The 27,804-nt window shown below is 36.7% G+C and overlaps 1 protein-coding gene across 3 annotated transcripts in view; it reads left to right on the plus strand.

Annotated features, from left to right (window-relative positions):
* The window catches only part of RIC1 (RIC1 homolog, RAB6A GEF complex partner 1), a 159,628-nt gene that overhangs the window by 41,709 nt on the left and 90,115 nt on the right, over positions 1-27,804 (plus strand). For all 3 annotated transcript variants that reach the window (XM_043997970.1, XM_043997896.1, XM_043998040.1), the window contains one exon: positions 19,272-19,351. In XM_043997970.1, coding sequence (XP_043853905.1) covers positions 19,272-19,351 — 80 coding nt within the window. The remainder of the gene's footprint in view (positions 1-19,271; positions 19,352-27,804) is intronic.

A 27,804-nucleotide genomic window follows, 5' to 3' on the forward strand; every position in this document is an offset into this window, starting at 1 on the left:
CTTCTGGGAAGGAAGGAATAAAATTTGTTTTACAAAACTGCAGAATATTTTAAAGTGGTTCTGCTAAAAACAACAAAACATCCATTTTAAAAGCTTTCTTTAAATTGTTGCTTACTTAAGTACATTGAGCAAGTTGGGGCTAATTAAAATGAGGAAGAGTTGTCTGTCTTAGTTTCATAGTGAAAATACTAAAGAGATGGAATAAGGTAAAATAGCTTCCTGTTGACTGGGATTTGAATAGCTGAGAAGCAAAAGGTTCAGTGAAGCAGTAGAGTACATTTGATGTGAGATATTCAGTAAAATTATGGAGAATTGAAAGATTGTTACTTTGTGGTTTGAGATTTGGGAAGCCTCAGAGAATTCTCAGACTTCGATTTCTCCTTGTCTAATGAGTACCTCTGTCTTTTGTTGTTCAGTCATTTCAGTTGTGTCTGACACTTTGTGACCCCATTTCGGATTTTCGTGGCAAAGATACCAAAGTGGTTTGCTATTTCCTTTACAGATGAAGAAACTGAGGCAACCAGGGTTCAGTGACTTGCTCAGAGTTACACAGCCTGTAAATGTCTCAGTCCAGATTTGAATTCAAGAAGTCTCATCTTCCTGACTTCAGGCTTGGCACTCTATCCATGTCACCATCTGGTTGCCCCTTCCTGTCTTTAGATGTGCCATTTATATTTTGTCTATTTTTCTTAGATAGGAGGAAGGGGGAAAGATGAGATGGAATGTAGAAAGATGTGAATAAGTACAGAATGCCCTTTTTTAATAGGTTTTGTTGGAAAAAAAGTGGAAACTAATACCTGATAAAAACATATTTGTTATATAAAAATATAAATTTGGGAGGGTCATTAGAAAAGTTAGTAACTGAATTCAAATTTATTATGTAGACACTCATATCCCCTTTAAATTCAGTTCAATTAAATGAACTTTTTGTTTAATGACTTTTAGGGATGAACATAGAAGTTATACAAGTTTGACTGGGTAGAAGAGGCATTCCAGGTGAGAGAGCAAAGGCATGGTGGTGAGTTTGGGAAATAAGGAGTTTGCAGCTGTGGAGCATTGGGTTTATGAAGAGGAATACTGTGAGGTGTTAGTGGCAGAAATTTTTTAAAATTCAGATATAAAATTTACTGATTGAATATTATCTGTAAGATACCAGGAGTGAGGATACAGTGTATAAAACTTGGCCCTTGACTCCAGGGATCTTTGTATTGTTGAGGAGATTAAGTATAAAAAGATAACTAGCAATAAAATTTAAAATTTAGGGCTTCTAAGAATCAAGCTTTATCTTAGCCACATATTATCCAGTTCCCATTTATAGAATTCTTACTTCAGTAAGAGTATTTAGCCACATTGAGAGTATTTTAGCCATATTGTTGTTGCTTGATTAAAATTGCTTGGAAAATATTTTGTTCAGATCACTTTGATTAGTTTACTGAAGGGTCTTTTTTTTTTTTTTGGTGAGGCAATTGGAGTTAAGTGACTTGCCCAGGGTCACACAGCTAGTAAGTGTCAAGTGTATGAGGCAGAATTTGAACTCAGGTCCTCCTGACTCCAGGGCCGGTGCTCTATCTACTGTACCACCTAGCTGCCCTTACTAGGGTCTTAAAGATCCGTTACCATTCCCTAGATACTATTTCACTGAACAATTCATAAATCACCCACAAGGTAATGTAAATGGCTTTTAAAGTCTGTGGTTATGTGCACTTTAGAGAGTCTGTTCACTGACAAATTAAAAAACTTTGAAAGGTGATTATTAATACAAATGAATTTACTTAGATTCATTAGGGTTATAGTGCTATTGATGGGATCATAGATTTAGAACTGGAAGGGATCCTACAGGTTATCTAAGTCCAACCTTTTCATAGAGAAAATTGGAGTTCATAGAAGTTGAATGATTTGTTCCAGGTCCCTCAGGTAATAAATGATAAATCTGGTATTCTAGCACAGGTTCTCATGCTCCAGTTTCAGCACTCTTTCCCTTATACTATATTGTGTCTCTAGTACTTTTTTTAAAAAAATCATTGATGTTTTGTTTCCACTTGGTCATTTCCCAATAGACAGCCTTTCAATTAAAAACACACAGAGATGATATGAACAGGCAGTTTTCTGATGAAGAAACCAAAGCTATCTATTCCCATATGAAAAAATGCTCTAAATCTCTAATGATTAGAGAGATGCAAATTAAAACAACTCTGAGGTACCACCTGACACCTATCAGATTGGCTAAAATGACAAAAAAGGAAAATAATAAATGTTGGAGAAGCTGTGGAAAAATTGGAACACTAATGCATTGTTGGTGGAGCTGTGAACTGATCCAACCATTCTGGAGAGCAATTTGGAATTATGCCCAAAGGGTGATAAAGCTGTGCATACCCTTTGACCTAGCAATACCACTTTTGGGTCTTTTCCCCAAAGAAATCATGGAAAGGGGAAAGGGACCCACATGTACAAAAATATTTATAGCTGCTCTTTATGTAGTGGCAAGGAATTGGAAGTTGAGGGGATGCCAATCAATTGGGGAATGGCTGGACAAGTTGTGGTATATGAATATAATGGAATACTATTGTGCTGTAAGAACCGATGAGCAAGAGGAGTTCAGAGAAACCTGGAGGTTCTTGTGTGGGCTGATGATGAGTGACATGAGCAGAACCAGAAGAACATTGCACACAGTATCATCAACATTGCAATGAATGGTACAGAAGAGTTCCAGGGAACTCATGATAGAAGAGGATCTCCAAATCCAGGAAAAAAAAGAACTGCGGAGTATAGATGCTGAATGAACCATACTATTTCTTTTGTTTTTGGTGCTGTTGTTTTTTCTATTTTGAGGTTTTTCATCATTGCTCTGATTTTTCTCTTATAACATGACTAATGCAGAAATATGATTAATGTTATTATGTGTGCGTGTGTGTGTGTGTGTGTGTGTGTGTGTGTGTGTGTGTGTATATATATATATAAATAAAACCTATATCAGATTACCTGCTGTCTAGGGGAAGGGGGAGGGAGGGAGAAAAATCTGAAATTGGAAAGCTTGTATAAACAAAAGTTGAGAACTATCTTTACATGTAACAGGAAAAAAAATACTTTATTAATTTAAAAAAAACAGGTTTAGCAAAACTCTAATAAAGTGATCTTGATGAACAGTATCATAATTTTTTTCTATTCTCATTGTTTACTATTAAAAGAAAGGTATATATTTTCACCTTAGTAATAAAAAAAAATTGTCCATTGCATTTGACCTAAGTTTTGCCGCTTTTTATATTGTAGTCAGTGAGTATATTTTTTGGTTCTGCTTGCTCTGTACCAATTCCTACACATCATTCCATGTTTCTTTGAATCCATTCTTTTTTTGGTTTTGTTTTTTGTTTTTTGGTGAGGCAATTGGGGTTAAGTGACTTGCCCAGGGTCACACAGCTAGTAAGTGTTAAGTGTCTGAGGCTGGATTTGAACTCAGGTCCTCCTGACTCCAGGACTGTTGCTCTATCCACTGCGCCACCTAGCTGCCCCTGAATCCATTCTTTTTGATGTAATACTGTATCAGGTTGTTCAGCTGATTCCCATTTGCTACCGCTATTTGTTTCTAACTTTTTGCTAGAGTAAATAATGCTTCTAGGAATATTTGGTAACCTGGCCCCTTTCTTCCTTTCCAGCCTTTTTATGCCTTACTTCCCTCCATATACACTGGACTATTTGCACTTCCTCAACTATGACACACAGTTTTTCATCTCTGTGCTCTTGCACTTGGCTGTTCTCCCTGTCTGGAATGCTCTGCTCTCCCACTTCTGCCTCTTGGTGTCTTTGGCTTCCTGTAATGATGGTGATGATAGAATTTATATGGCACTTTATATAGCATATATGTATACCCATATACATTTGGCATACATATACATATACACGCAGAGAATTTATATAGCACTTTAAGGGTTGCAAAGTGCATTGCAAATATTATCTCATTTTATTCTTACAGAAACCCTGGAAGGTAGGTGCTATTATTACTCCTATTTTGCAGATGAGGAAAATGAGACAAACAGGTTAAGTTACTTACCTAGGGCCACACAGCTGCTAAGTATCTGAGGACACATTTTTAACTTAGGTCTTCTTGGCTCAAGGTCATAAGCTCTATTAACTGGAGTAGCTCATCTTCTCTATCAGCCTACCTTCTGTCCAGGGTCTTACCCATTCTCTCCCATCTGGTAGTGACTTCTCTCAGATTACATTTTTTCTACTCTGCATATATCTTGTATGTACCTAGTCATTTACATGTTGTTTCCCTCATGAAAATAATATGCTTCTTGAGGCCAGGGATTGTTTTTGCCTTTCTTTTTATCCCTAGCATTTAGCATAGTGTCAGGACATATAATAATCATTTAAAAACTTCTTGCTGACTGATTGGCATATATTAGCCTTAGTTGTGGTATTAAAGAATATGAACAGCTCAGTAACTTTACTCAGACAATTCTATATTGTTTTCCAGAATAGCTAGACCAGTTTATGCCTCTTGACTGCAAAAAATTGACTTTTTCCATCTGTCAGTTTGATAAGTGTGAGACATCTGTTATTTTAATTTTTATTCTTTTATTAGTGATTTTATATTTGTTTATATTGTTGATAGATGGAATTTTTCTTAAGTGTCTTTTTTTTTTTTAAGTGAGGCAATTGGAGTTAAGTGACTTGCCCAGGATCACACAGCTAGTAAGTGTTAAGTGTCTGAGGCCAGATTTGAACTCAGGTACTCCTGAATCCAGGGCCGGTGCTCTATCCACCGTGCCACCTAGCTGCCCCTTAAGTGTCTTTCTTAATTGTCTTAAGTGAAAGTCTGCTAAAGAGTTTGATACAATTTTATTTTTATTTTTGCAGTAAAATTTTCTTAACTTTTGAATATGCTACATTTAATGTGTTCAACAAATTAAACTAGGCATTACTATGAAAAATTCATTTCTTTAATGATCTTAGTTATTTTTAATTGGAATAAGCATAGACTTAGGAAGAGTTTAGGTGATCATTGGAATAGCCCAGACCACAGATATTAAGAATGTGGTAAATTTGAAGGCTCACTTAAGAGGGTAGCAGTGACTGACGAATTATGCTATGTGCATAAAATCTTTTTTCTTTCTTTTTTTTTTTCTTGGCCCTGAGGAAGTGGACAGGAAAGTGGTTCCTTTGGGTTGCCTGCTGGACAGGGGCAGTTACTTCCCTGCCAAAAAACTAGTTTGTTTTTAAACTTTATTTCAGTGTCCAGTTCTGGCAGTGGCCCATATGTTTGTGGTTGCTGAAAGACTAACCTTTTTTATTGCTGCATTATTCTTTTGAGAACCAACTCAGATATTTTCCTTAGTTTATATACTATAACTGAGGCACTTTTTCACAGCTTTGAAAAAAATAATTGCTTGGTATTTAGCCAATTAATTTGCTATGTAGAACAGGTTTAACATAATGTGGTCTTTTTGTCCAGGCATATAATTATATCTGAGAAGTGACAAATCGGTGACTATAGTGCATGAAGTAGACAAATAATTTATGGATCCATGATGATATTTGCATAATCAGTAGAGCCTTTCACTTATAAGCATTTTTTCCCAAGATAGTTTAATACCATAGGACTTACGTTGTCATTTGCAGGTGATTTGGATTAACAACTTTGCCAGTGTCTATTTTACCAAAGATGAATCTTTCTTCCAAAAATAACTTTAAAACTTATAGAGGGGGTAGCTAGGTAGTTCAGTGGGTAAAGCACCAGCCCTAGATTCCAGAGGACCTGAATTCAAATTTGGCCTCAGACACTTGACACTTACTAGCTGTGTGACTTTGAACAAGTCACTTAACCCTCATTGCCCTGCAAAAACAAAATTATAAAGAACCTTTTTTGTACTGTGTACTGGTTATCATTTTTAACCTTCAGTATTACCTCTCTTTTATTGGTTATATACCTGAAATAATTAAACTAACTGAACTACTACAATGATTGAGTCCCATTGTGTAGGCTTAAGGATGAAACTGAAAAATTGAAACCTCTTGTGTTTTCAAATATAGAGATGCTTAATATCATGTTGACATCATATTGTGTTGGCATATTTTGATATTTCAGTCATCAAGTACTAATATATAGTTGAATGCATCAGTTTTTATCTTGATACTTGGCATTATGTAGTTAGATTGCAGAGCCTTTTTAAGTACATAGGAAGCTCAAACGTTTTTTAAATTCTTCAACTGAATTTTTATTCTTGAGACCAATTCACCTTCCCTCGTGAGGCTTCAGATGTAGGCAATTTGAGGCTATTGTCCTCATCTGAGTTTGTGTTGGCTTCTTCCCTGTTGATACAGAAGCTCTCAATGGAGAGGGCTCTTTTTTGCTTCTTACTCATTATTGAAGCTTATTTATTTATTTTTTAAGTTGAGGTCTGCTCTGGGGGCACCAGGCACCCTGTTTTGGGCTTTTTGTGCAGGGGTATAGGTGCTGTGTGACCGGGTTTTTACTCTGAGGCCTTTATGGTGTGTGGAGATCCCCCGCCCTGCACTTCCTGTCTGATTGTGCTTGGCCAGCCAGGCGCCGGACGCCAGCGTCTGATCCCGCCTGACCCGTTTGCGGCCCTCTCGGCCAGTGCAGGTAGGTTTTTCCACTGTCCTTCTTGGCCACCAGATTTTTGAACCAGGTTCCAGGGGCCTCAGTTGTTCGGCTGTGGCCCGCAGCTCCTGCTGACTTGCCCCGACCCCCTTGGCGCTGTGTTGCTGCCCTGCGCTGGGCCTCCCTTTTGCCCGAGTCAGACCGACCTTTTCCTGAAGTCTTCTAAATTATCTCTGGTCGGAGGACTGTGTCTCTCTGTCTCTTTGCAGGTTCTGTAGTTTCAGAATCCGTCCAGAGGCTTGATTTAATGTTCTTTTTTAGGGAACAGAAGGAGAGCTCAGGCAGCTTGCTGCTTCCTCTCCGCCATCTACCTCAAGCCTCTCAACTGAATTTTTAAAAAGAATGCTTCTACAAAACTTAAAATGTGAGATTTTAATATGTTATAAAGTCTTTATTTTAGCCAGTTCCCCATTTCATGTAGTTCTGTTTTCTGTCTAAAATGGGTAGGTTTGCTAGGTTACAGTCAGAAAGACCTAAAATAAAGTCCTACTTCAGATACTTACTAATTGTGTAGCCTTGGACAAGTTACTTAACCTCTCTCAGCCTCATTTTTCTTATGTATAAAATGGGGGATAATAATAGAACCTACCTCATAGGGATGTTTTGAGGATCACATGAATTAATATATGTAAAATGCTTTGCAAACCTTAAAGTGCTAAATAAATGGCTAGCTATCATATCATCATCATTAAACTGTCCCTCTTTCTTCCCCTTCATTTTTGTCAGTTTTCTAGTTTCCATCTCTGGTACTTATACCCAGAATTTCACTATTCCTATTCCCTACCCTCCATTTCTGGCCGCATTGTACCCAAGTTCCTGGTTCTATTCTGATTATAGGTACATCGTTGCCCAGTCATCATCTTGGTGCTTCTTTGGCCCTCCATTTACATTTTCTATTCTGTCTCCTTTCTGCTAATCATTCTGACTTTAAGCAGCATTGGCCTTTTAAGTACTCTTGGAATTATAAATGGCCCCTGATTGTGAGGCAAATCCAATCACCGAATCTCATAGTTAAAACAGACCCCAATGACCATCTAGTCCAACCCTGTGTATATAGAAATCTTGTTTCCAGCATCTTGACAAATGCTCATTCCATCTTTGCTTAATGACTTCAAATGATGGAGAACTCACTGTTTCCAGAAGCAGTTGAAAATCTATTTACCAGCTAAGGTAGTTAGCTATATCGCTTCAGAACAGCTTTAATTGCAAAGATGTGTTTTCTTATAATAAGCTAAAAATCTTCCTCTGTGCATTCTACTCCTGATTCCTGGCTCTGCAAAGCATGTTTTCAGTGTGATTCCTTCTCTTCTCCCAATTATCCTTAGTTCCAGTCCCAAGTTACTTGCTATCATTTGAACATGTGCCAGTTTTGTCATGCTACTACTACTATTACCTCTACTGGCATTTATATAATATGTTTAAGGTTTGCAGAGTGTTTTATAAATATCCCATTTTATCCACATAGCAACCTGGGATATAGGTGATATTATTATCCCCATTTTTTATATGAGGGAACTGAGGTAGACAGAGTTTAAACCACTTATCCAGGGTCGCACAGTAAGTGCCTGAGAGCAGATTTGAACTCAGGTCTTCTTGATTACAAGTATAGCACTCTATCCACTGTGCCACCTGACTGCTTTCTTGAATAAACCTCTTGACAATTCAATAATTAATTTAATTCAATAGCCATGAAACAATCAGGATGATTCTCCCAATGCCTTAGAGCCTCTAATAACTTTCATTTAAATTTCACTATGAATTTTTCTATGCTCTTTTACACTACCATCTTACTTCATTTCCATACTAATCCTGTGAGTTGTATAGGTCAAGAATTAACCAACCCATTTCACATATGATAGAGGCAAAAATATGTTGAATCACTTCCCGAGATTCCGCATGCTGCATTGAAGCAAGCTGGTGGTTGTGCTAGAATTAGAACACAGATTTCCTGTTATTCCAAACCAGTACCTCTCTATTTTATCATATCACACTATGCTACCATTTGCAATAACCTTTCAACAAAATAGCTTATCTAACAGATTATATAAAACTCAGTAACTGAAGTAGTTTCACCAGGTTCTTATAAGCAACTAACTACTCCAAACAAATATGACAGCCCATCTTCACATTACCAACTAACAATAGCCCATGTTGTGTATGACCTTCACTTACTGTACTAGGCCCATTTATTATGTCTAGCCACTTTTGTTTATGGCAAAGATAAATTGGACCCAGAGTGTGGATTCTTACTTTAATTTTCTTAAAAAGTAATTTAGAATGAAAATTAGAATTTTGAGTTAATTTTGCTTAGGGCTTTTTATAATATGTTATTCTCATTCTGTTTTTACACTAAAGCATGTTTTCAGTGTGATTCCTCCTCTTCTCCATAAGTGATGAAGACATCTTTGTAAAACACTGTTGAGTTTTAGAGGAGAATCAGGATCGTTAAAATGAGTATCAATGTTTTGGTGGCAACAATAAGAAATTTAAGGAATATAGAATCTGAACTCGGGAAAATACCCATAGTCCAGGAAAGAGATGTCTTTGACCAAAAAAGACTGACAGTAAAAAGAACAATCAATAGGTATGGGAGATACATTGAAAAGAATCAACAAAATCTTTAAAACTGATTCACTGTAAATAATAAAAGACAGTATAAAAATGAGTTAAATCACCCAGGAACATCCTAGTTTAGAAGAATTGAAGGAGATGGTGTTACACTTGATAATGTGGAAGTTCTTTATTGTAAACTCAAAAGCGGAGAGTAGAACATAAAATCTGGAATGTCTTAAAGCACCAAGTGAGACTAATCCTTTAGGAATAAATAGAATGTAGTCATAATGGTGATGTGGAGGGAATTAACAGGGTTGCTTTGCCCTTAAATTGTTCCTCCAAACAATTTACTAATGCTGTAGTTCCTCTATAGGTTTACTAGTGGTAGATCCCATTGGAGAGGTCGGAATAATTTCATCAGTGAATGTCACAGCAAATTCCTTTATAAGGTTTCTGAGAGCAAGAGTGTTGAGAGAATGGGAATTTTGATCATGGGGTGGGGAAAGAAGGAATATGGGAGCTTAAATATAAGTAGAGTATTTAAGTAGATGTCTCTAAAGGTAGAAGGCTCAGAGAAGGCAGAGTTGGAAATGGAAGAAAAGACCATTGTATTTTAGAGTTATGCATAGGTGCTGCTTTATTATATCTATAATAATTACTTTGTCTTGATTGTCCCATCTTAATTATTTATACTTCATTAAGTATTTTTCATAATCCTGAAGGCTACAGTGCTCTGTACACATTGTTTATGACGTATTACTAGGCTCCAGTGTTTATGTTCAATCACTTCTGAGACTGGTCCTTTTTGACATTCTGGCTGTTTTAAATTCTTGTGGATTTTGTAACTTCCTCATGACCCATGGCTTGGTCTTATGGTTCTAAGACTATAGATTATTTTCATGTGTAATTTAGTATTTTGTTTTTCACATATTTTAGATACAGAACCCAGAAGTAAGTTCTTGTCATAATGGAGGTTCAGCCTCAGAAGCTTGGTTTTTATCCAAAAGCTAATAGGATGTCTCTGACAGTTTGGGGCAGAGGTATGTGATGTGAGTAAACTTGTGCATAGGAACGTTATTTTAGCAGCTATGTGAAGGATGAACTAAAGAAGAGAAGGAGGTACTAGGGTTGTTGTACTTGGATAAGAGAAGAGTTACAAGGGATCATCATAAGTAATCCAGTTGTTTGAAGGGCACATGTGTGGAAGAGGAATTAGGATTGTTCAGTATGGTCCCAGAGAGCTGCAAAGAAGTAAATTTGATTTTGGTATAAGGAAAAATATCTTAACACTTTCACTTAGGTGAAATGGACTGTCTTAGAACATAATAGGTATAGGAGGGATAAAATTTGTAATTCAAAACTTAAAAAAAAATGTTCATTATTTAAAAAAAATTTTTTTTTAAAGAACATGATAGGTTTCCCCTTATTGGAGGTCTTTGAGCAAAGGCTGCATAATCATTTGTTGAGAATGTTGGAGATGGGCTATGGTTTCAAATATGGTTCGAATTTGATGTCTCTTTCAGCTTTGAAATTTGTGATTATATATGGAATTTTTTAGTGGCATAGTAATTTGTAAATTAGAAATACTAAGACCAGTGTAGTGAACTATTTTTTAAAAAATGGTTGTGTGAATTATCCGAACATTATGCAGAGAACTCGAGGGAAGATCTGGAGAAAAGCTGCAAGGTGAAACTAAGTGTGTAGGTCTCCTTAGATAAATGGATTTAATTGTATCTGTTGTGGGGGAAATTAATGGGGGTTTGGGATAGGGGTTCTTAGGAGTTCCTCTTTAAAGAATTAAACTCTCTTGCACACAAATCCAATTAGAATAAAATAATATTTTATTTAGGCGCTAGGGAAAGGAAACCAAGAGAGAAGTCCTTGGACTTCTCTTGGGAAAAGGCATGGCACAGAGGCGTGGCTCTCTGAGATACCTATCTCCTCAAGTAGCAGACAGGGAGATACTTTTATAGAGGACCTATGGTGGTCAAATGGGGTGATCATCTGACTGTAGAAAGTTCCCTTATTGGGGGAGGACCATTCCCCACTGGTGGTGGCTGGGGGAAATTGGGAGAGAGGCAGCTCCGATCTGTGGAGCCATCTCCGTCCTCCTCATGCCACAAAGGCAGCAGCCACATCCAGTGGGCCTATCTCTTTAGGTGTGTGTCTCCTTTGGTTTAGCTTCTCAAGGAGAAGGTTCCTTGATTTCCTCCAGAAAACTTCTGAGGTACCCCAGGTCCATAACAGCATCCTTGTATTCTGTGGGCTATCTTTTCTGCTAAGTTAAACCATACCCTCCCAGGTTGGACCAGATGTTATTTCTCCTTCATTTTCATGATCCAAATCCAGTCATGGGGTCACTGAAAACAACTGTGTTGCTTAAGGCAAAGTTCTTTAAATATAGGTGTAATTTAATCCATTAGTCCTTCACCCATCTAGACAAAAAAATCTATTTCCATTGGGTTTGTCCCTGTTGAGATTTGATGACTTTTGTCAAGGAGAACTGGACTTACCTGGAGGAAGTTCGGGGGTAGGGAAGGACTGAGAAAGTGATCTCTATATCTCCCCAAAAATTGCTTATTAATAATTATTTTCTAACACAACTGAAAATCGATAAATAAATTATCACCATAAGAACTCAGATACAGGGAGGCCAAAACCATGTACCAAAGATGTTAATAAAGGACTCCTATACTGGGTATAAGACTGGCCTAGGAGGCCCTTCCAGTACTAAGATATTATTCTATTTATTAAATCATTACTTTTAATGGCTACTTTAAACTATATTATTGTTCATCCTTTGTTTTTGAAGAGGAGCAATGACATTGTGGAGTGAAGTCTTAACTTGAGAGTGAATTGGCTTTAAATGAGACACAGTCATACAAAGTTGTCAGTTTCACTCTCCCAGAGTTATCAAACTGACAACTCAAGATGACTGGTGATGGTTGGCAGGGAGTGGGGTGGGGGGGGCAGTGCAGTGGATGATCTTAGTGTCTTTGATGTCTGACCAGGCTCTAAGTGTTCCACAGTGTCTGCTTCAGCTTCCTTCATGGCCATTGGAACAACTTGTTCTCATCTGCCCATTCCAACTAGGGAAGTCTCCACGTGTTTGGGGTAGACATAACTCTACCTCCCCAATGGGTTTGGGGCGTGCCATTTACCCTCAACCTGGTTTGGCCTGTCTGCAGAGATGGTTTTACTAGGGTATGACCAACTGGGCATGCTACAATTTGGGGGGGCCACAGATGAGAACTGGGTGAAGGCAGACATCAAAGGTGGATGAGCAGCCCTGAAAAGAGCTCAGCAGGCGCTCACACCAGAAAGCAGAACCAGGAGCAATAGGTACAAGTTTCAAAGAAGCAAATTTGGATTTAATGTCAGGAAAAATGTCCCAATAATTAGAGCTATCCATAGGTAGAGTAGGTTGTTTTGGGAGATGGTAGGTTTCCCCTCCTCGTAGGTCTTCAAGCAGAAATTGAATGGCCACATATTGTAATGTGGATTCCTTTTATGTAATAGCTTGGAAGGAATGGTCACTGAGATCCCTTCCAATGCTTTTTTTTTTAATCATAAAAGTGTTTTATTATTTTCCGGTTACATGTAAAGATATTTTTCAATATTTATTTTCATAAGAATTTTTAGTTCCAAATTTTTTCTCCCTCTCTTTCTTCCCACCTGCCATCCCCAAGACAGAAAGCAATCTGATATAGGTTATATATGTACAGTCACATTAAACACATTTCTGCATTAGTCATGTTGTGAAAGAAGAATCAGAACGCAAGGGAGAAACCTCAAGAAAGAAAAAAACAACAACCAAAAAGTAAGTAGAAACAGTATGGTTCAATCTACATTCAGAATCCACAGTTCTTTTTTTCTGGCTGTGGAGAACATTTTCCATCATAAGTTCTTTGGAATTCTCTTGTATCATTGCACTGTTGAGAAGAGCCAAGTCTATCACAGTTGATCATCATACAATGTTGCTGTTAATTTCACTCGGCATCTGCCCACTTAAGTCTTTCCAGGTTTTTCTGAAGTCTGCCTGCTCATTATTTATTTTCATATATATATATATATATATATATATATATATATATATATATATATATATATATATATATATATATGGTTTTTGTTTTTTGTTTTTTTCTGGGCAGGTGGGGCTCATTAGCCTTGGCAGGCAACCCGCCTAGGGGAAGGAACCTTGATTTTAAACTTCCGCTGCCTTGCGGCTATACCCATATATGGGAAAGGCTTTGGGAGTTAACCTGGAGTAAAAATCAGGAGTCGGAGTCCCTTAGGCAGTTGGATGTTGGACATCACATCCCTCTGGCAACTCCTGTGGTGACACTGGTGCCAAACTGTATTGGCTCTGCCTCTCCTTTGGATCCACCAATGTCATGGAGAGGGAAAACCTGCTGCATGGGCAGCAGCTTGTTTTCCATATTGATCTGCCCAGACCAGCGCCCTGGAGAGGATACTCCAGCTGCTCCTCATGGGGTAGATACAACCATGGGATGCGGCAGTTACCGGTTATAAGTCACTCAGGAGCTGTGGCTACCATATCGGACTGCATAGCCACACTGTGGTGTGTGGCTCTTCATGGTGCTGATCCATGGTCATCCGCGACTGGTGGAGGCCTACTACTACTACTATATATATATATAATTACAATAGTATTCCATTACATTCATATACCACAACTTGTTCAGCCATTCCCCAATTGATGGGCATTCCCTCGATTTCCAATTCTTTGCTACCACAAAGAGAGCTGCTATAAATATTTTTATACCTGTGGGTCCTTTTCCCTTTTCTATGATCTCTTTGAGATACAGACCTAGTAGTGGTATTACTGAATCAAAGGGTATGCACAGTCCCATAGCCCTTTGGGCATAGTTCCAAATTGCTCATCACAATGGTTGGATCAGCTCACAACTCCACCAACAATACATTAGTGTTCCAATTTTTCCACAGCTTCTCCAACACTCATTATTTTCCTTTTTTGTCATATTAGCCAATCTGAGAGGTGTGAGGTGGTACTTCAGATTCCAACACTAAAATTATGTCACTCTGTCATTCTCTATCTCTTTCTCCTCTACAACAAATGTTGGCATGTGAGCAGTAATTATTTTCATGATGATCTTTTTGTAAATGTTTATCATGAGTGTTGGAGTTTAAGATGAGAAATTCCACAAACTGTTTGACTTTGCATTCATGAAACCAACTCCATCAATTTCTTTATTTGCCTTTTCAATTTATCTCCCTCTGAGCCATCTTTCCATTTGGCTGTGGCTTCCATTTGGAAATTAGAATGTAAGGTTTGATGTGATTTAAGTCCTTCAATACTCTGTTAACCTGTTCACTGGAGAAGGATCTTACATTTGGAATACTAAGTTAAGCTAAGTTAGTATTTATAGACTGTCTGTAAATTGTGTGTTTCCTAGTACGTCTGTTCTCTTTTTTGTCGTTGTCCCACTTTTGAATCAGAATGGCACCTTCCTGGTCTGAAGACTTTTTTTTTTCTTCTATTTTTTTGTGAGTTACCAAGAATTCATTACCAAATGACTAACTAATCAACCTATTGATAAACATTTTCTGAGCTAAGGTGGTTTTAAGATTGCAGATAGTCCATGGCTGGGTCATGCCTGTATTTAAATACTTTCCAGCCTAGTAGAACACTCCACACAGCTTGCTCTCTGCCCAGATAGTCTTTGAGAATCTAGGGATCCTTCAGTGCCAATATGAGGCATTAGCATGTAGGCTTCTGTAGTTTCCTAACTATAAAGTATATTCTTAGTTACAAACATCAATTTATATTCCTTTATTTAGAATGAGAACTAGGAATATACCATTAAGCCCTTTCTTAGTTTTCAGTTGAATAAACCAGTATGCTAATTTTCTATTTTAATTTTATTTACTTTAAAATTTGTTGATACAAGATACTAGTACCTTCCTTCTGTTGATTATTTCCAATTTATCCTGGTATACAGTTTATTTGTACATAGACTTGTTAGCTGTTTGTGTGATTATCTTTGCCACTAGATTACTGTCTCTCCAGAGCTTAGCATAGTACCTGGTACATAAATGTTTATTAACTGACTAATATGCTGATAAACACTCTTTTTTTTTTTTTTTTTTGTGGGGCAGTGGGGGTTAAATGACTTGCCCAGGGTCACACAGCTAGTAAGTGTCAAGTGTCTGAGGCCGGATTTGAACTCAGGTACTCCTGAATCCAGGGCTGGTGCTTTATCCACTGTGCCACCTAGCCGCCCCCTGATAAACACTCTTAAAATTTATATTTCCTGAAATATCATGTATGATATTCATTCCTTCCTCATCTCTATCAGCTTATCTCTTATTTGTAAGATAATTGTTTCCTTTTCCCTTTCATTTTCTTGCTTGCCTTTTTCCTGTGATTTTAATGTATATAAGTTCTTCCTCCCTTTGTCCTCAAGGGTGTGTGTGTGTGTGTGTGTGTGTGTGTGTGTGTGTGTGTAGTTCTCTTTAGTATCCAGTGTCTAGATAATCAACAAATCATTACATTTAAATTGTGGTTGGGCCACTGGGGATAAAAAGCTTGTAGTTTATTGTCAAAGTTGATCACTGGTATTAAATAACTTGATATATTCTGAATAAGCAAATTGGACCAGAGCTAGAGATCTTTGAGTCATCTAACCATGCTCTTATGATTCTATATAACTAGTAAATGAAGCAATAAATTTCAGTTTTACCTTGGTTGCTAGATATAAAACAGGCAGGTTATTTGGATTCAGAAAGATAACCTAGCCTTGTAATCTCTTCTTTAATCTTCTTAAAAATTAAATTCTGGACTCATTGTTGGCATTTGATACTCTTTTAAGTGGTGAGCATTTGTCCTGAGTGAATGGAATTCAGGAAAGCTTTTGTATGTTAATGTCACCACTGTAGATACTTTACAGTATTATTTTACTTTTACTTTCCATATAAGATTACAGAAGAGTTCTAAAAATTTAAATAGCTGTCAAATAGTATATTAGCAACTGATACATGTGTTCTAAATGACTTTGATAAGTGGTTTCAACCTATTTTTATATAGAAAGTGAATACCACATAAACATTGATAACTTAGAAAGGAGCCTTTTCCCTAGAGTGATAGTCCCCATTTTTTGTTTTGTTTTTATACTCCTGCTTTCAATGTATCAGATGCTTTAAAAAGGAATGAGGTTCATGACACTCCTGACACACATCCCCCCATGCCACTTTTTCTGAGAAATTGTATGTTTCCTGACATTCCTTAAATGAAAAACAGGAAGCTAATATTGAAAAAGAATTTGGAACCCTGAATTGTTTTGCTTTCTGCTTTTAGTCATGCCCATTTAACGTTAAAATGATAGGAATTTTGAATTGGCACAAAGTTATCTTAATAAATTTATACTTCTATTATTTCACTAAATGATATCACAAATAATTGGTTAGAAACTTAAATTTCGGAAGGTCTTGATATTTACTATGTTTCACATTTGTGCAGGTTTTGAATGGTTTGTTCAAGGTTATGTAATCATGATATATGTCATGACTAGTTAAATAAAACAGATTGTCATTTTGGACTTAAGCCTATGGACTTAATATTCAATCATATCTTTCACATATTTTGGTAACTTGAAAAAATAAGCTACCTTTTGCTTTAATGTTGAGGATTCAGACTTGGTTCTGTTCCTTCACTGCATCTCAAGAGATATGGTGTTACATCGGTTCTGTTCAGTGGCAGAAAATATGTATATATTCTGGACTTGTTATCTTTAACACTATTTTAAAGGGTAAAAAGAACCTAGACTAATTTTTTTACTGTCTTTCTGCATATCAGTAATAATTCATGTCATTCTTGATTTGAAAATTTTTTTTGGTCAATGGATTATTATTTAGTTAGACAGTGTTTGAAAAGGCAACATGGAATGGTACATAGATGAGTTTTTAACTTGGAATCTGTGAATTTGATTTGGGGAGGGCGGGGCAATAAGGATTAAGTGACTTGCCCAGGGTCACACAGCTAGTGTCAAGTATCTGAGGTTGGATTTGAACTGAGGTCCTCCTGAATCCAGGGCCGGTGCTTTATCCACTGAGCCACCTAGCTGCCCCCATGAATTTGATTTTTTAAAGATTTTGATAACTATTTGAATATAATAGGTTTCCTTTGTAATCTTACGTATTTAAAAGCATTATTCTGAGAAAGGTTCCATAGACTTCACGAAACTGCCAAAGGGATCCATGATTCAAAACAATTAAGAACTGTGGGAATAGCAGGTTGGCCTTAGAACTGGAAAAACCTGGGTTCCCTCTCAACAGACCTGGCCAACTCTCTATATTAGGAATTGTTAATAACCTTTTTGTGTAAAGGATCCCTTTGCAAGTCTGGTGAAAATTGTGGACTCCTCAGAATATATGTTTTAAATAAATAAAGGAAATGTTAAATTCAGTTAGAGACTAATAGAAATAAAGATGCATTTTTTTTCTTCTCCAAGTTTAACTTATCCAAGTTCATAGAACCTTTGAAATAGACCCCAGGTTAGGAACTCCTGCTCTAGACTATGGGCTGCAGAGGAGTTATAAATCTGCACGTATAGAAGGAGATTTTCATGAGAATTCCCTAATGGATTAAAAACAATAAATCAGGATAAAAAACAAGTGTTCAGAAAAACAGTGTTCAGAGTATAAGAGCCAGTTATTTTAACATTTTATAGCTTATTAAATTCATTCACAGTAATTAATGTCTTGTTTTTGAATGTTTGCATAAGAACATAATTTTTTAAAGTACAGACTGTTCAATAGGTTTAAATCCTTTTTATTGATAGTTTCAAAAAAGGAAAGGTGTGTTTTTTGGGCAAAAATTTAGCACCATAAGCAAAAATTTCACCACCTAAGTTTGGTAAGTTGATAGCTTTTTAAAAAAACAAATTTTATTGCTAGCTTTTGTTTTTATATAAACTACATTTCTCCATGTATCCTTCCCTTTTCCCCCCTCCCAGAGAGCTATCTCTTAAGGGGATAGTGATCCCTTATAACAAAAAATAAAACAAGGAAAAGAAAACTCATTACAATAAAATTAGTCTACATAATGAAAAGGTCTGCCATCTTGTGGTGTTGCACATCTAAAGCCTCTCATCTGTCCAAAGAGATGACTGTCTTCTCAGGTCTTCTTTGGGGCCTAAGCTTCATTATTATAATTTCACAGCATTTAGTTTCCGTCAAACTTCTCTGTATTCATCACAGTCATAATTTCTTTCTTTCTTTTTTTTGGGGGGGTGTGTGAGGCAATTGGGGTTAAGTGACTTGCCCAGGGTCACACAGCTAGTAAGTGTTAAGTGTCTGAGGCTGGATTTGAACTCAGGTCCTCCTGAATCCAAGGCCAGTGCTCTATCCACTGCACCACCTAGCTGCCCCAACAGTCATAATTTCTTAATAGCACAGTAATATTATATTAAATTCATATACAATAACTTGTTTCACCATTTCCCCAATTGATGAGCACCTACTTTATTTCTAGTTATTTATTACTACCAGAAAAATAAAAAGTGCTATTAGAACTATTTTGGTCACCATGAGATCTTTCTTTTTACCACTGATTTCCTTGAAGTATGTTCCTAGTAGTAGAATCCTAGTGGTGGGTCAAAATTATAGATATTTCAGTCATTTTCTTCACATAATTCCAAATTGCTTTCCTAAAATGTTGGACCAGTTCACAGCTCCACCAACAGTGCATTAATATGTACATCCTTGAATAACCTCTGTAACATTATATATGTATATGTGGAAGATATGTAGATACACACACACACATATATTTTGCTAATTTGTTGAGTGAGATGGAACCTCAAAGTTCTTCTGATTTGCATTTCTTTTTTTTAACTGGTGATTTGGAGCTGTTTTTCATATAGTTGCTAATAGTTTATACTTCTCTTAAACTGTTCATCGGGATGTTATTCTTCAAAAGGCTTTTTTTTTAAGGGTGGAATGAATGATTAGCAAATGTGAAGCTAGAATTCAGAAAAATAATAGAGAACTTTATTAAGGTGATGGGGACAAGTATTTTTATTTCATAATTAATAATATTTATCTCTTTCAGACAGCAAATGGCTACATCTTATTTTTTCATATTGCCTCAGCAAGAGGAGACAAGTACCTTTATGAGCCTATATATCCCAAGTAAGTTTCTGTTTCATCTTTTATTTTTGATTTATATATTATAACCCTGAAGAAAGCATTACAGATTTGTGAATTTAAAAGTAGATTCAAATAAGGGTAGGCTATTTTGAATATATATCAGATCCTTTTGACAAAGGACCATCCAAAATTTTTAGTCCTGTCATTTGTGTGTATATGTGAATGAAATATAGGCTAAAATAAGTTAACTATTAGCTGAGTCTTGGAAATATTTTAAATAGTACAGAGATTGTTATTATTATGATATACCTTGTACTTTTATTTTCCCCCCTGTAAAGTCTAGATAGAAGCCTGTTGGAATATAAATGACTATTGAATTAAGAGACAATTGAGGGGCAGCTAGGTGGCTCAGTGAATAGAGCACCAGCCCTGGATTCAGGAGGACCTGAGTTCAAATTCAGCCTCAGATACTTGACACTTACTAGCTGTGTGATCCTGGGCAAGTCACTTAACCCCAATTGCCTCACACACAAAAAAGATAGAGAATTGAATACTCTGTAATATTTACAGGAAATCAGTGCACTAAAATACATTTTTATTTAATTTTACACATACCCTATAACTCCTGATGTTTTGATTAGTTTTATAATTATTGTCTTCTTTTGGAAACCGTAGTGACCATTTGCTTAAATTTGGCCTCTTTGTGAATCTTAAACAATTGAAATTAATTAGCTCCTTAGTTATGTTTATCAGAAAACTTCTATTTAATTTTTTATGATTCCTATTATTGTGGTTTCTGGGTGAGAGATTGGCAAACATTTGCTACTCTTCATGGGAGGTGGGGTGTGGGTTAAGGGTAACTTGACTTAATGGTTAGAGGGGTGGTCTGATTGGAGAACCCAGAAAAACCTGTACTCAACTACTGTGTCTCTACATATTGCCTATGTAACTTACGGCAAGTCCCATGACTTTTCAGTGCCCCCTGAAAATTCTCTAAGTATGTAAATTGTATTACTGTTGCATATCTACTTTGATAGTGGGAGTTTCCTTATAATTACAGAATCACTGGCTAGCCCTCTTCTTTCTGCATCCCACCCCATCAGTATAATAAAACTCAGCTACATTAAAGCTACTTTATTTCAAATCTAGTTTACATAATGGAATTGTGATTTATAAAAAATACAGTTAAATTGTGTAAGCAACCATAGATTGCTTCTTATTTTATAATCATTGGAGAATATTTTCTAATGCTTTATTTCAGTCACCAAACTATTTTTGTTTTTAGAAACTGGGGAGAAATTGACTAACTATGGAAGTGGGTTATGTTAAGAAAATTCAGAAAAATTTCACTTGTAAGCTATACTTAATTGTATATGATGGTGATTGGTCTAAGAACAAGGTGTTAGCAAATTATTTCAGTAGAGCCAAATCCTGCTACCTTTTTTGTATAGCCCAGGAGCTAAGAATGTTTTTTACATTTTTAAATACAATTAAATCTTAATTTAAAATGTAAAAATCATTCTTTAAATGTGATAACATTTTGTTTTAAATATTTAAAAATATTCTTAGCATGAGGACCATACAAAGGCAGACAAGTAGCAGGAATTTGGTCTTTAGGCTGTAGTGGTGGACCCTAGTCTAGGACAAAGATTGTCAGTGAGTAGATAGTCATGAAGTAGAAAAGAAAATGAAGCAAAATGTTGAATTGTAAAGTAACTTTTTATATAAAGGCCTATTTATTGGGGCAATTAGGTGGCACAGTGGATAAAGCACCGGCCCTGGATTCAGGAGGGCCTGAGTTCGAATCTGGCCTCAGACACTTTACACTTACTAGCTGTGTGACCCTGGGCAAGTCACTTAACCTCAATTGCCTCACCAAAAAAAAAAAATAAAGCCATAAAGGCCTATTTATGCCATAAGTTTTAATTATACTGCTTTTATGATACAACTTTCTTCTGAAACTCCAAGTCAACTTGGTGCCCCTTTTTTATGGCTACCTGTAAAATATGCTGTTGTTGTCCAGTCTTGACAAAGATACTGGAGTGGTTTGCCATTTTCTTCTCTAGCTCATTTTACATATGAGGAAACCGAGGCACACAGGTTAAGTGACTTGTCCAGGATCACACAGCTAGTAAGCATCTGAGGCCTGATTTGAATTCAGGAAGATGAATCTTCTGATTCTAGGCTTGACACTTTATCTACTGCACCACCTAGCTGTGTGCTTGTAAATTACATAGTAATTTGCTAATTGTAAGTAGAAATACTAAAGTTATAAGAAGTGATGGGCTATGAGTCAGTTTTGATGTTGGGCACTCTGTAGTTAGTGTTGAAGTATGGAAGTTACAGTAGGATACATTCAGCCACAGTTTAGGGGAGAGTTTACTAATTCAGTTTGTGTAATTTAAAATTCCAAATGTGGGTTCTAATCTGTCCCCCCCAGTTTTGGAGGGAAACTGACTAAAATCACTGATAAACGAATTTAGGTTTTTTAAGGGTTTATTAAAAGATAGTAAAAGAAAGAGGAAGATTGAGAACAGATTTTTTTTATAAACTGGTAATCCTAGCCTTCCTAAACCTCCCACTTCTGAAGTCCTCTGCCACCATGCTGATCTCGCATCAAAAGAGGAAGAACCCTCTCACTAGCATCCGCTTCCTCCTTCATGTTCCCCTCCCAGAAATGGGAGGTTCTTCAAGATGATTGGCTAGCATCATTCAAATTCAGTGGTTTACTGGACCCGAAGGTGGTCTCTATGTAAAGTTCAAAGTTTTTAGCTTCTGAGAATAATACCTTCTTAAGTACCCTCTTAAGTACCAGCAAGATGTGCTTACAATCTAGTTAACTGGAAGTAAGCCAGTCAGTGGCTCTCACCCCAGTTCAGTCAGTTTTGATCAGTCTCCAGGTGGGCCCCTGAGTATCTGCTAAATCGCCTCATCTGCCACATTCTATTATCTTGACACAAGTTTGACACACATTTATCTAACAACTGTGTCATACAAAGGCACATACAATAGATACTAGGAATCCAAAAACAAAAATATGAAACATTTTTCTGTTCTCACAGACCTTATGTTCTACTTGGGATACATCATGTGTACAGACAAGTAACACAAGATAACTTGAGGAGGGAGAGCACTGACAACTGGGGGAAACAAGAAAGGACCAAAAATCCCATAGGAAGTGGTACCTGAGTAGACCCTTGAGGGAAGATAAAGATTCTGAGAGTCACAAAGTTGATGGTGAGGTACGGTGAGCAGCCTTTGCAAAGACAAGAGATAAGGGCAGCAATATGAAGTTTAGGGTCAGCTACTTAAAGGTCCAGTAGTGGGAATGTTATAATTAGAGTTCCCCCAGAATGGAATAGACCGTGCATAAAAAGTAGAGAGGTAACTACTTTTGAGGTTATTAACAGTAGACTGTTACTGCTGGAGCTCTTGACGTGGAGGGTAGGTGATCACTTGTCAAGGAGGTAAGAGAGGGGTTTTGTGTTTTATTTAGGGATTGGAAGTAGGTTATTGATGTCCTTTGCAATTATATTCAATAAAAGGTATCTTTTTGTTCATAGGATTCTAGATTTAGAGGTGAAAGGGAATTTATAGGGCATCAAATCCAACCCCCTCATTTTACTTATTTTACTAATGAGGAAACTGATGACTTGGCCAAGATCACACAGCTATTAAGTATCTGAGGAAGGATCAGAACGTAAGTCTTCCTGACCTGAGGTCCAGTGCTCTTATTCATCTTATTCCCTATTATATAAATAAACATTGTGCTGTTAGTCAACATGTATTAATAAATCATAGAACTTTAGAGCTAGAAGAAACCTGAGAGATTATCAGGTCCAACACCCCCATTTCATAGGTGAGAAAAATGAAGTTGAAAGAAGTTGTGACTTCCTTGTAATCAGTTATATACATTGTTTAAAGCCCTGCAGCTTTGTCAAATCCCATCTATTCTAAATCAGGTGGAATAAAATGTGTATCTGCTCTGCTGGCAACAAAAAGAAGGAAAGTAATTTCAGCAAGGCTTTATATCAGGGCTTTAGAGTAAGGAAACAAATTAATTGATTTGGGCCCTGGACCTCTCAACTCTTGATTGTGTTTCCTGTCTATTGCTTTGGGTCTTGTTGAGGAAAAAAAAGACAAAGCAGAAAAAGAAAAGATATGGGGAAATTAGAAGTAGCTCATAACTTGGGGGGGAGGGCAATGGGGGTTATGTGACTTGCCCAGGGTAACACAGCTAGTAAGTGTCAAGTGTCTGAGGCCGGATTTGTATCCAGGGTCGGTGCTTTATTCACTGTGCCACCTAGCTGCCCCTGTCGCCTCCATTTTTAAAAGTTATGAGCAGGGGGCAGCTAGGTGGTGTAGTGGGTAAATCACCGACCCTGGATTCAAGAGGACCTGAGTTCAAATCTGGCCTCAGACACTTGACACTTACTAGCTATGTGACCTTGGGCAAGTCACTTAACCCTCATTGCCCCACCAAAAAGAAAAAAAGGAAAAAAAAATAGAGTGGACAGCATCAGTTGGGGAATGGCCCCCAAAATTGTCATGGATGAATGTGACAGACTTATTATTACTGTACTGTAAGAAATGATTGATATGAATGTAGGGAAACATGGAAACATTTCATAAACTTGATACACAGTGAAATAGGCAGTTCCAAGAAAACAGCATACACAATGACTACAACAGTGTAAATGGAAAGAATACAACAAAAAAAACCCCACAGAAACTAAATGCCATAAAAGTTTAAGGACTCAGCTTAGCCCCAAAGAAGAGACAGAAAAATTTACCCTTGCTCCTTTGCAGGAGATGGGGAGACAGTCATAGGTGTGGAACATTACATACATTGTCAGGGTTTTGTTTGTTTGTTTTTAAACAGATTGATCAGTTTTGACTTTTTAAAATTGTTTCTTTATAAGAAATAGCTTTCTGGAAAAGGAAGAATAATAAAGAGGGACATTTAGTTTATATAAAAAGCCAAAAAAAAAGTTGGTACAGATTTACATTTTTTAAAATAGAGAAGCAAAATTAAAAAGTCTCAAACAAGAAATAGACAATTCCTCTTCTGTGACTCATGAATGGAACGGTTTTCTCTTGAGCCTCAGTGCTGAATCTTAAGAGTACATCAACTCCTTTTATACTGTTAGTTTATCAGATGCCCTGTATTGTGTGACAGCACACTTAACCTTAGAAGTACGTATCTTTTCCCTGTTATATCACATCTGAGATAATAGGTCAGATGCCCATGTTCATGAATAGTTTCCAACAAGATGTCATTTCAGATCTGCTTTTAGTTCAGCCTTGGGGGACTTAGATTCTTTCCGTCCTTTCCCTATGTTTCCCTCTCTCTAATTCTGTGAGTTTTATATTTCTTACATGACCTTTTAAAAACTTTTTTAGGCTACTGTTTATTAAACAAAAGGGATGAAAAAGTGGAAAAACAATAGGATTTAAAGCTAGAAGGCATTTTAGGGATCATCACTAAAGTGTCTTTTTCTATCAGAGTTTTTGGCAGTTATACTCCTTGAACATTTAGGTTTTTTTGTTTTGGGGGGTTTTTTAGTAGCCGTGCTACTTATAATCCAGAAATAATGTCTATTTAGGTTTAGAATGTATTTTTGCATTTATACTTGAATGTATTTATCTTACTTAGAATATTCATTAAATATTTAGTCCCTTGACAACAAAACATTTGAACAAAAGCTTTGTATAATAATTTCTGCATTTATATAGAATGTTAAGGTTTTCAAAGCTCTTTTGTCACATCAGTTTTGTGAAGTAGAGTAGATATGTAAATCATATCCCTGATTTATAGATGACTAGGTGGGAGAACAGAGAGGTAGATAGACTTGCCTATGGTTGGGCAAGTTATAAGTGTAAGAGTCTGGACTTGAGATCTGATCTTCTGACTACAAGATTAATATTCTTTACACTATACTGTGCTGCTCATATTAATCTAAACTGTCAAGTCCCAGCCAACAAATAGACTATTGTGACATTAGTTTACTGACCAAGTTATAATAAAAATTTTATAGTTAATAATAAAATATTATAATTTGTTCTTATTCCATGTACCTGTTATACATACTTTATAGCAAAAAGACACAAAGCACTTGATTTTTAAGTGTCATTGGTAAGTATGTTGTAAGCACCCTATCCTTTTATGAGATACTAATCATCAGCTAATTCACTATGAAACAGAAGTAGATTTTGAGAAGAAAAGGAAGGGTTAAGCCTTTTCTAGCTTTTAAATTTGTTTTTGGCCAGTGAACAGCATTTGCTGTTTAATTCTAACTACTCCATGTTAACTACCTATCAAAAAGAAAGGGATAATTTCAATATTAATATCGTGTAATAAAAGGAAGAAAAATTAACAAGAATTTATTCAACACCTACTGAACCTCAGATTCTAGACTAAGAAAGAACTGGGGATACAAAGAGGCAAAAACAGTAGGGGATGGGGCAGCTAGGTGGCGCAGTGGATAGAGCACCGGCCCTGGATTCAGGAGTACCTGAGTTCAAATCTGGCCTCAGACACTTAACACTTACTAGCTATGTGACCCTGGGCAAGTCACTTAACCCCAATTGCCTCACTAAAAAACAAAAAAACCAAAACCCCCCAAAAAACAGTAGGGGAGACAACATGCAAACAAGAAGGAAGGCACTAGCATTAAGGAGGACCAGGAAAGGCTTTTTGTAGAAGATGGGATCTTAACTGAGAATTAAAGGTGGCCAGGAGACAAAGATGATGAGGGAGGACATTCCAAACAAGTGGAACAGATATTGATAATGCATGGAGTGGGGAGGTAGAATTTCTTGTGAAAGGAATAGCAGAGGAGGTCATTGTCATTGGATCACATAATATATGTAAGAAAGATAGGGGGGCAGCTAGGTGGCGCAGTGGATAAAGCACCAGCCCTGGATCCAGGAGGACCTGGGTTCAGGTCCGGCTTCAGACACTTGACACTTACTAGCTGTGTGACCCTGGACAAGTCACTTAACCCTCATTACCCCGCCAAAAACAAACACAAAAAAAAGTGGGGGGGGGGGCGGGGAATAGGAAAGGCCCAGATTATGAAGGGCTTTAAAAGACAGAGGAATTTGTGTTTGATCCTCGAGGTAATAGAGAGCCACTGAAGTTGATTGAATAGAAGGGGTGGCATGGTAAGGATTGACTGTGGAATTAGGAAAGATTGGATTCAAGTACTGCCTATGACACATAGTAGATATGTGACCATGGATGGGTAAATCACTTAATCTTTCCACACCCCAGGACCTAGGACTCTTTTACAGAAGAGTTATTGGTCTACTTCTCCAATTAACTCTGATGACTGGACCCTCCAAAACTTGTGTTCAGAAATAGAGAAATAAATTATGAGTCACATAAACATATTGGTACAGAATGAACTGGAATTTGAAGAATGGAAGATAACCTTGACAAATAAATGCAAAAAATTACAAATAACGTGTCAAAGTAAATATTTCACTCAGTTTAGTCACACAGATATACACAAACTCCTCACTATTGCTGAAAACTTTTGACAGCAGTCTTAAATTGCAGTAGCACTTGAAAATTCCAAGTAACCACAAAAATAACTTCTTAAAGATCATGGCAGACTATTTTATTCTTTGCTCATTTTTCATTAACTGATATTTTTGCTGAATGTAAAAGCATTTTTTGAGTTAGTAATGAAAATATATGTATTTTTAAAAGGAATCAAAAAGACACAAAAATAAAGTAAGAATACAGTATACCAGTAGTTTCAAGGAATCTAGTCTGAAGCTATTTTTATTTTGTTTCATATTTAAAAGTAAACAATATGTAAAGACAGATTGTTTTGTTTTTATTATCTTGACCTTTACAATTACATTAGGTTTTGAGCTATTTCTATTGTTTGCTCACTTTCCAATTCATTCCGCATCTGAAACCTAACTACTATATTGTCTATGCTTAAATTGATATAACAATTTAATAAAGGCTCTTACTGAAATTTAAAATCAGTTTATCAGTGAGCAGAACCATGTGCAGAAATATTTCCTGGAGAGTTTACCTTAAGACATTCACACTGTAAACTCAGTTTCTTTCAGAGAATAGTCACAGCCTACTTCCCACCTTTCCCTCTACCTGATTACACTGTGGGTTGGGAGATGTCAAGACTTCCTTCTTCTTGTTACATACTTCCCAACCCCTCCCCTACCAAACAAATAAACAAACATAACTATCTGTAATATTTCAAGTAAAATATATGAATAGGAAGGTTTTAATCTTCACTTTTTTTGCTACCATTCCTTCCTACCGTCATGTTTCTTTTATGGAAATTTGACCAAAGGAAAGGGTAGGGCTTTTGTTTGTTTGTTTGGTTTTTGGGGTTTTTTTGCGGGGCAATGGGGGTTAAGTGACTTGCCCAGGGTCACACAGCTAGTAAGTGTTAAGTGTCTGAGGCCGGATTTGAACTCAGGTCCTCCCAAATCCAGGGCCGGTGCTTTATCCA

This window comes from Dromiciops gliroides, chromosome 1, assembly GCF_019393635.1.
Source record: "Dromiciops gliroides isolate mDroGli1 chromosome 1, mDroGli1.pri, whole genome shotgun sequence".
NCBI classification, from domain to species: domain Eukaryota; kingdom Metazoa; phylum Chordata; class Mammalia; order Microbiotheria; family Microbiotheriidae; genus Dromiciops; species Dromiciops gliroides.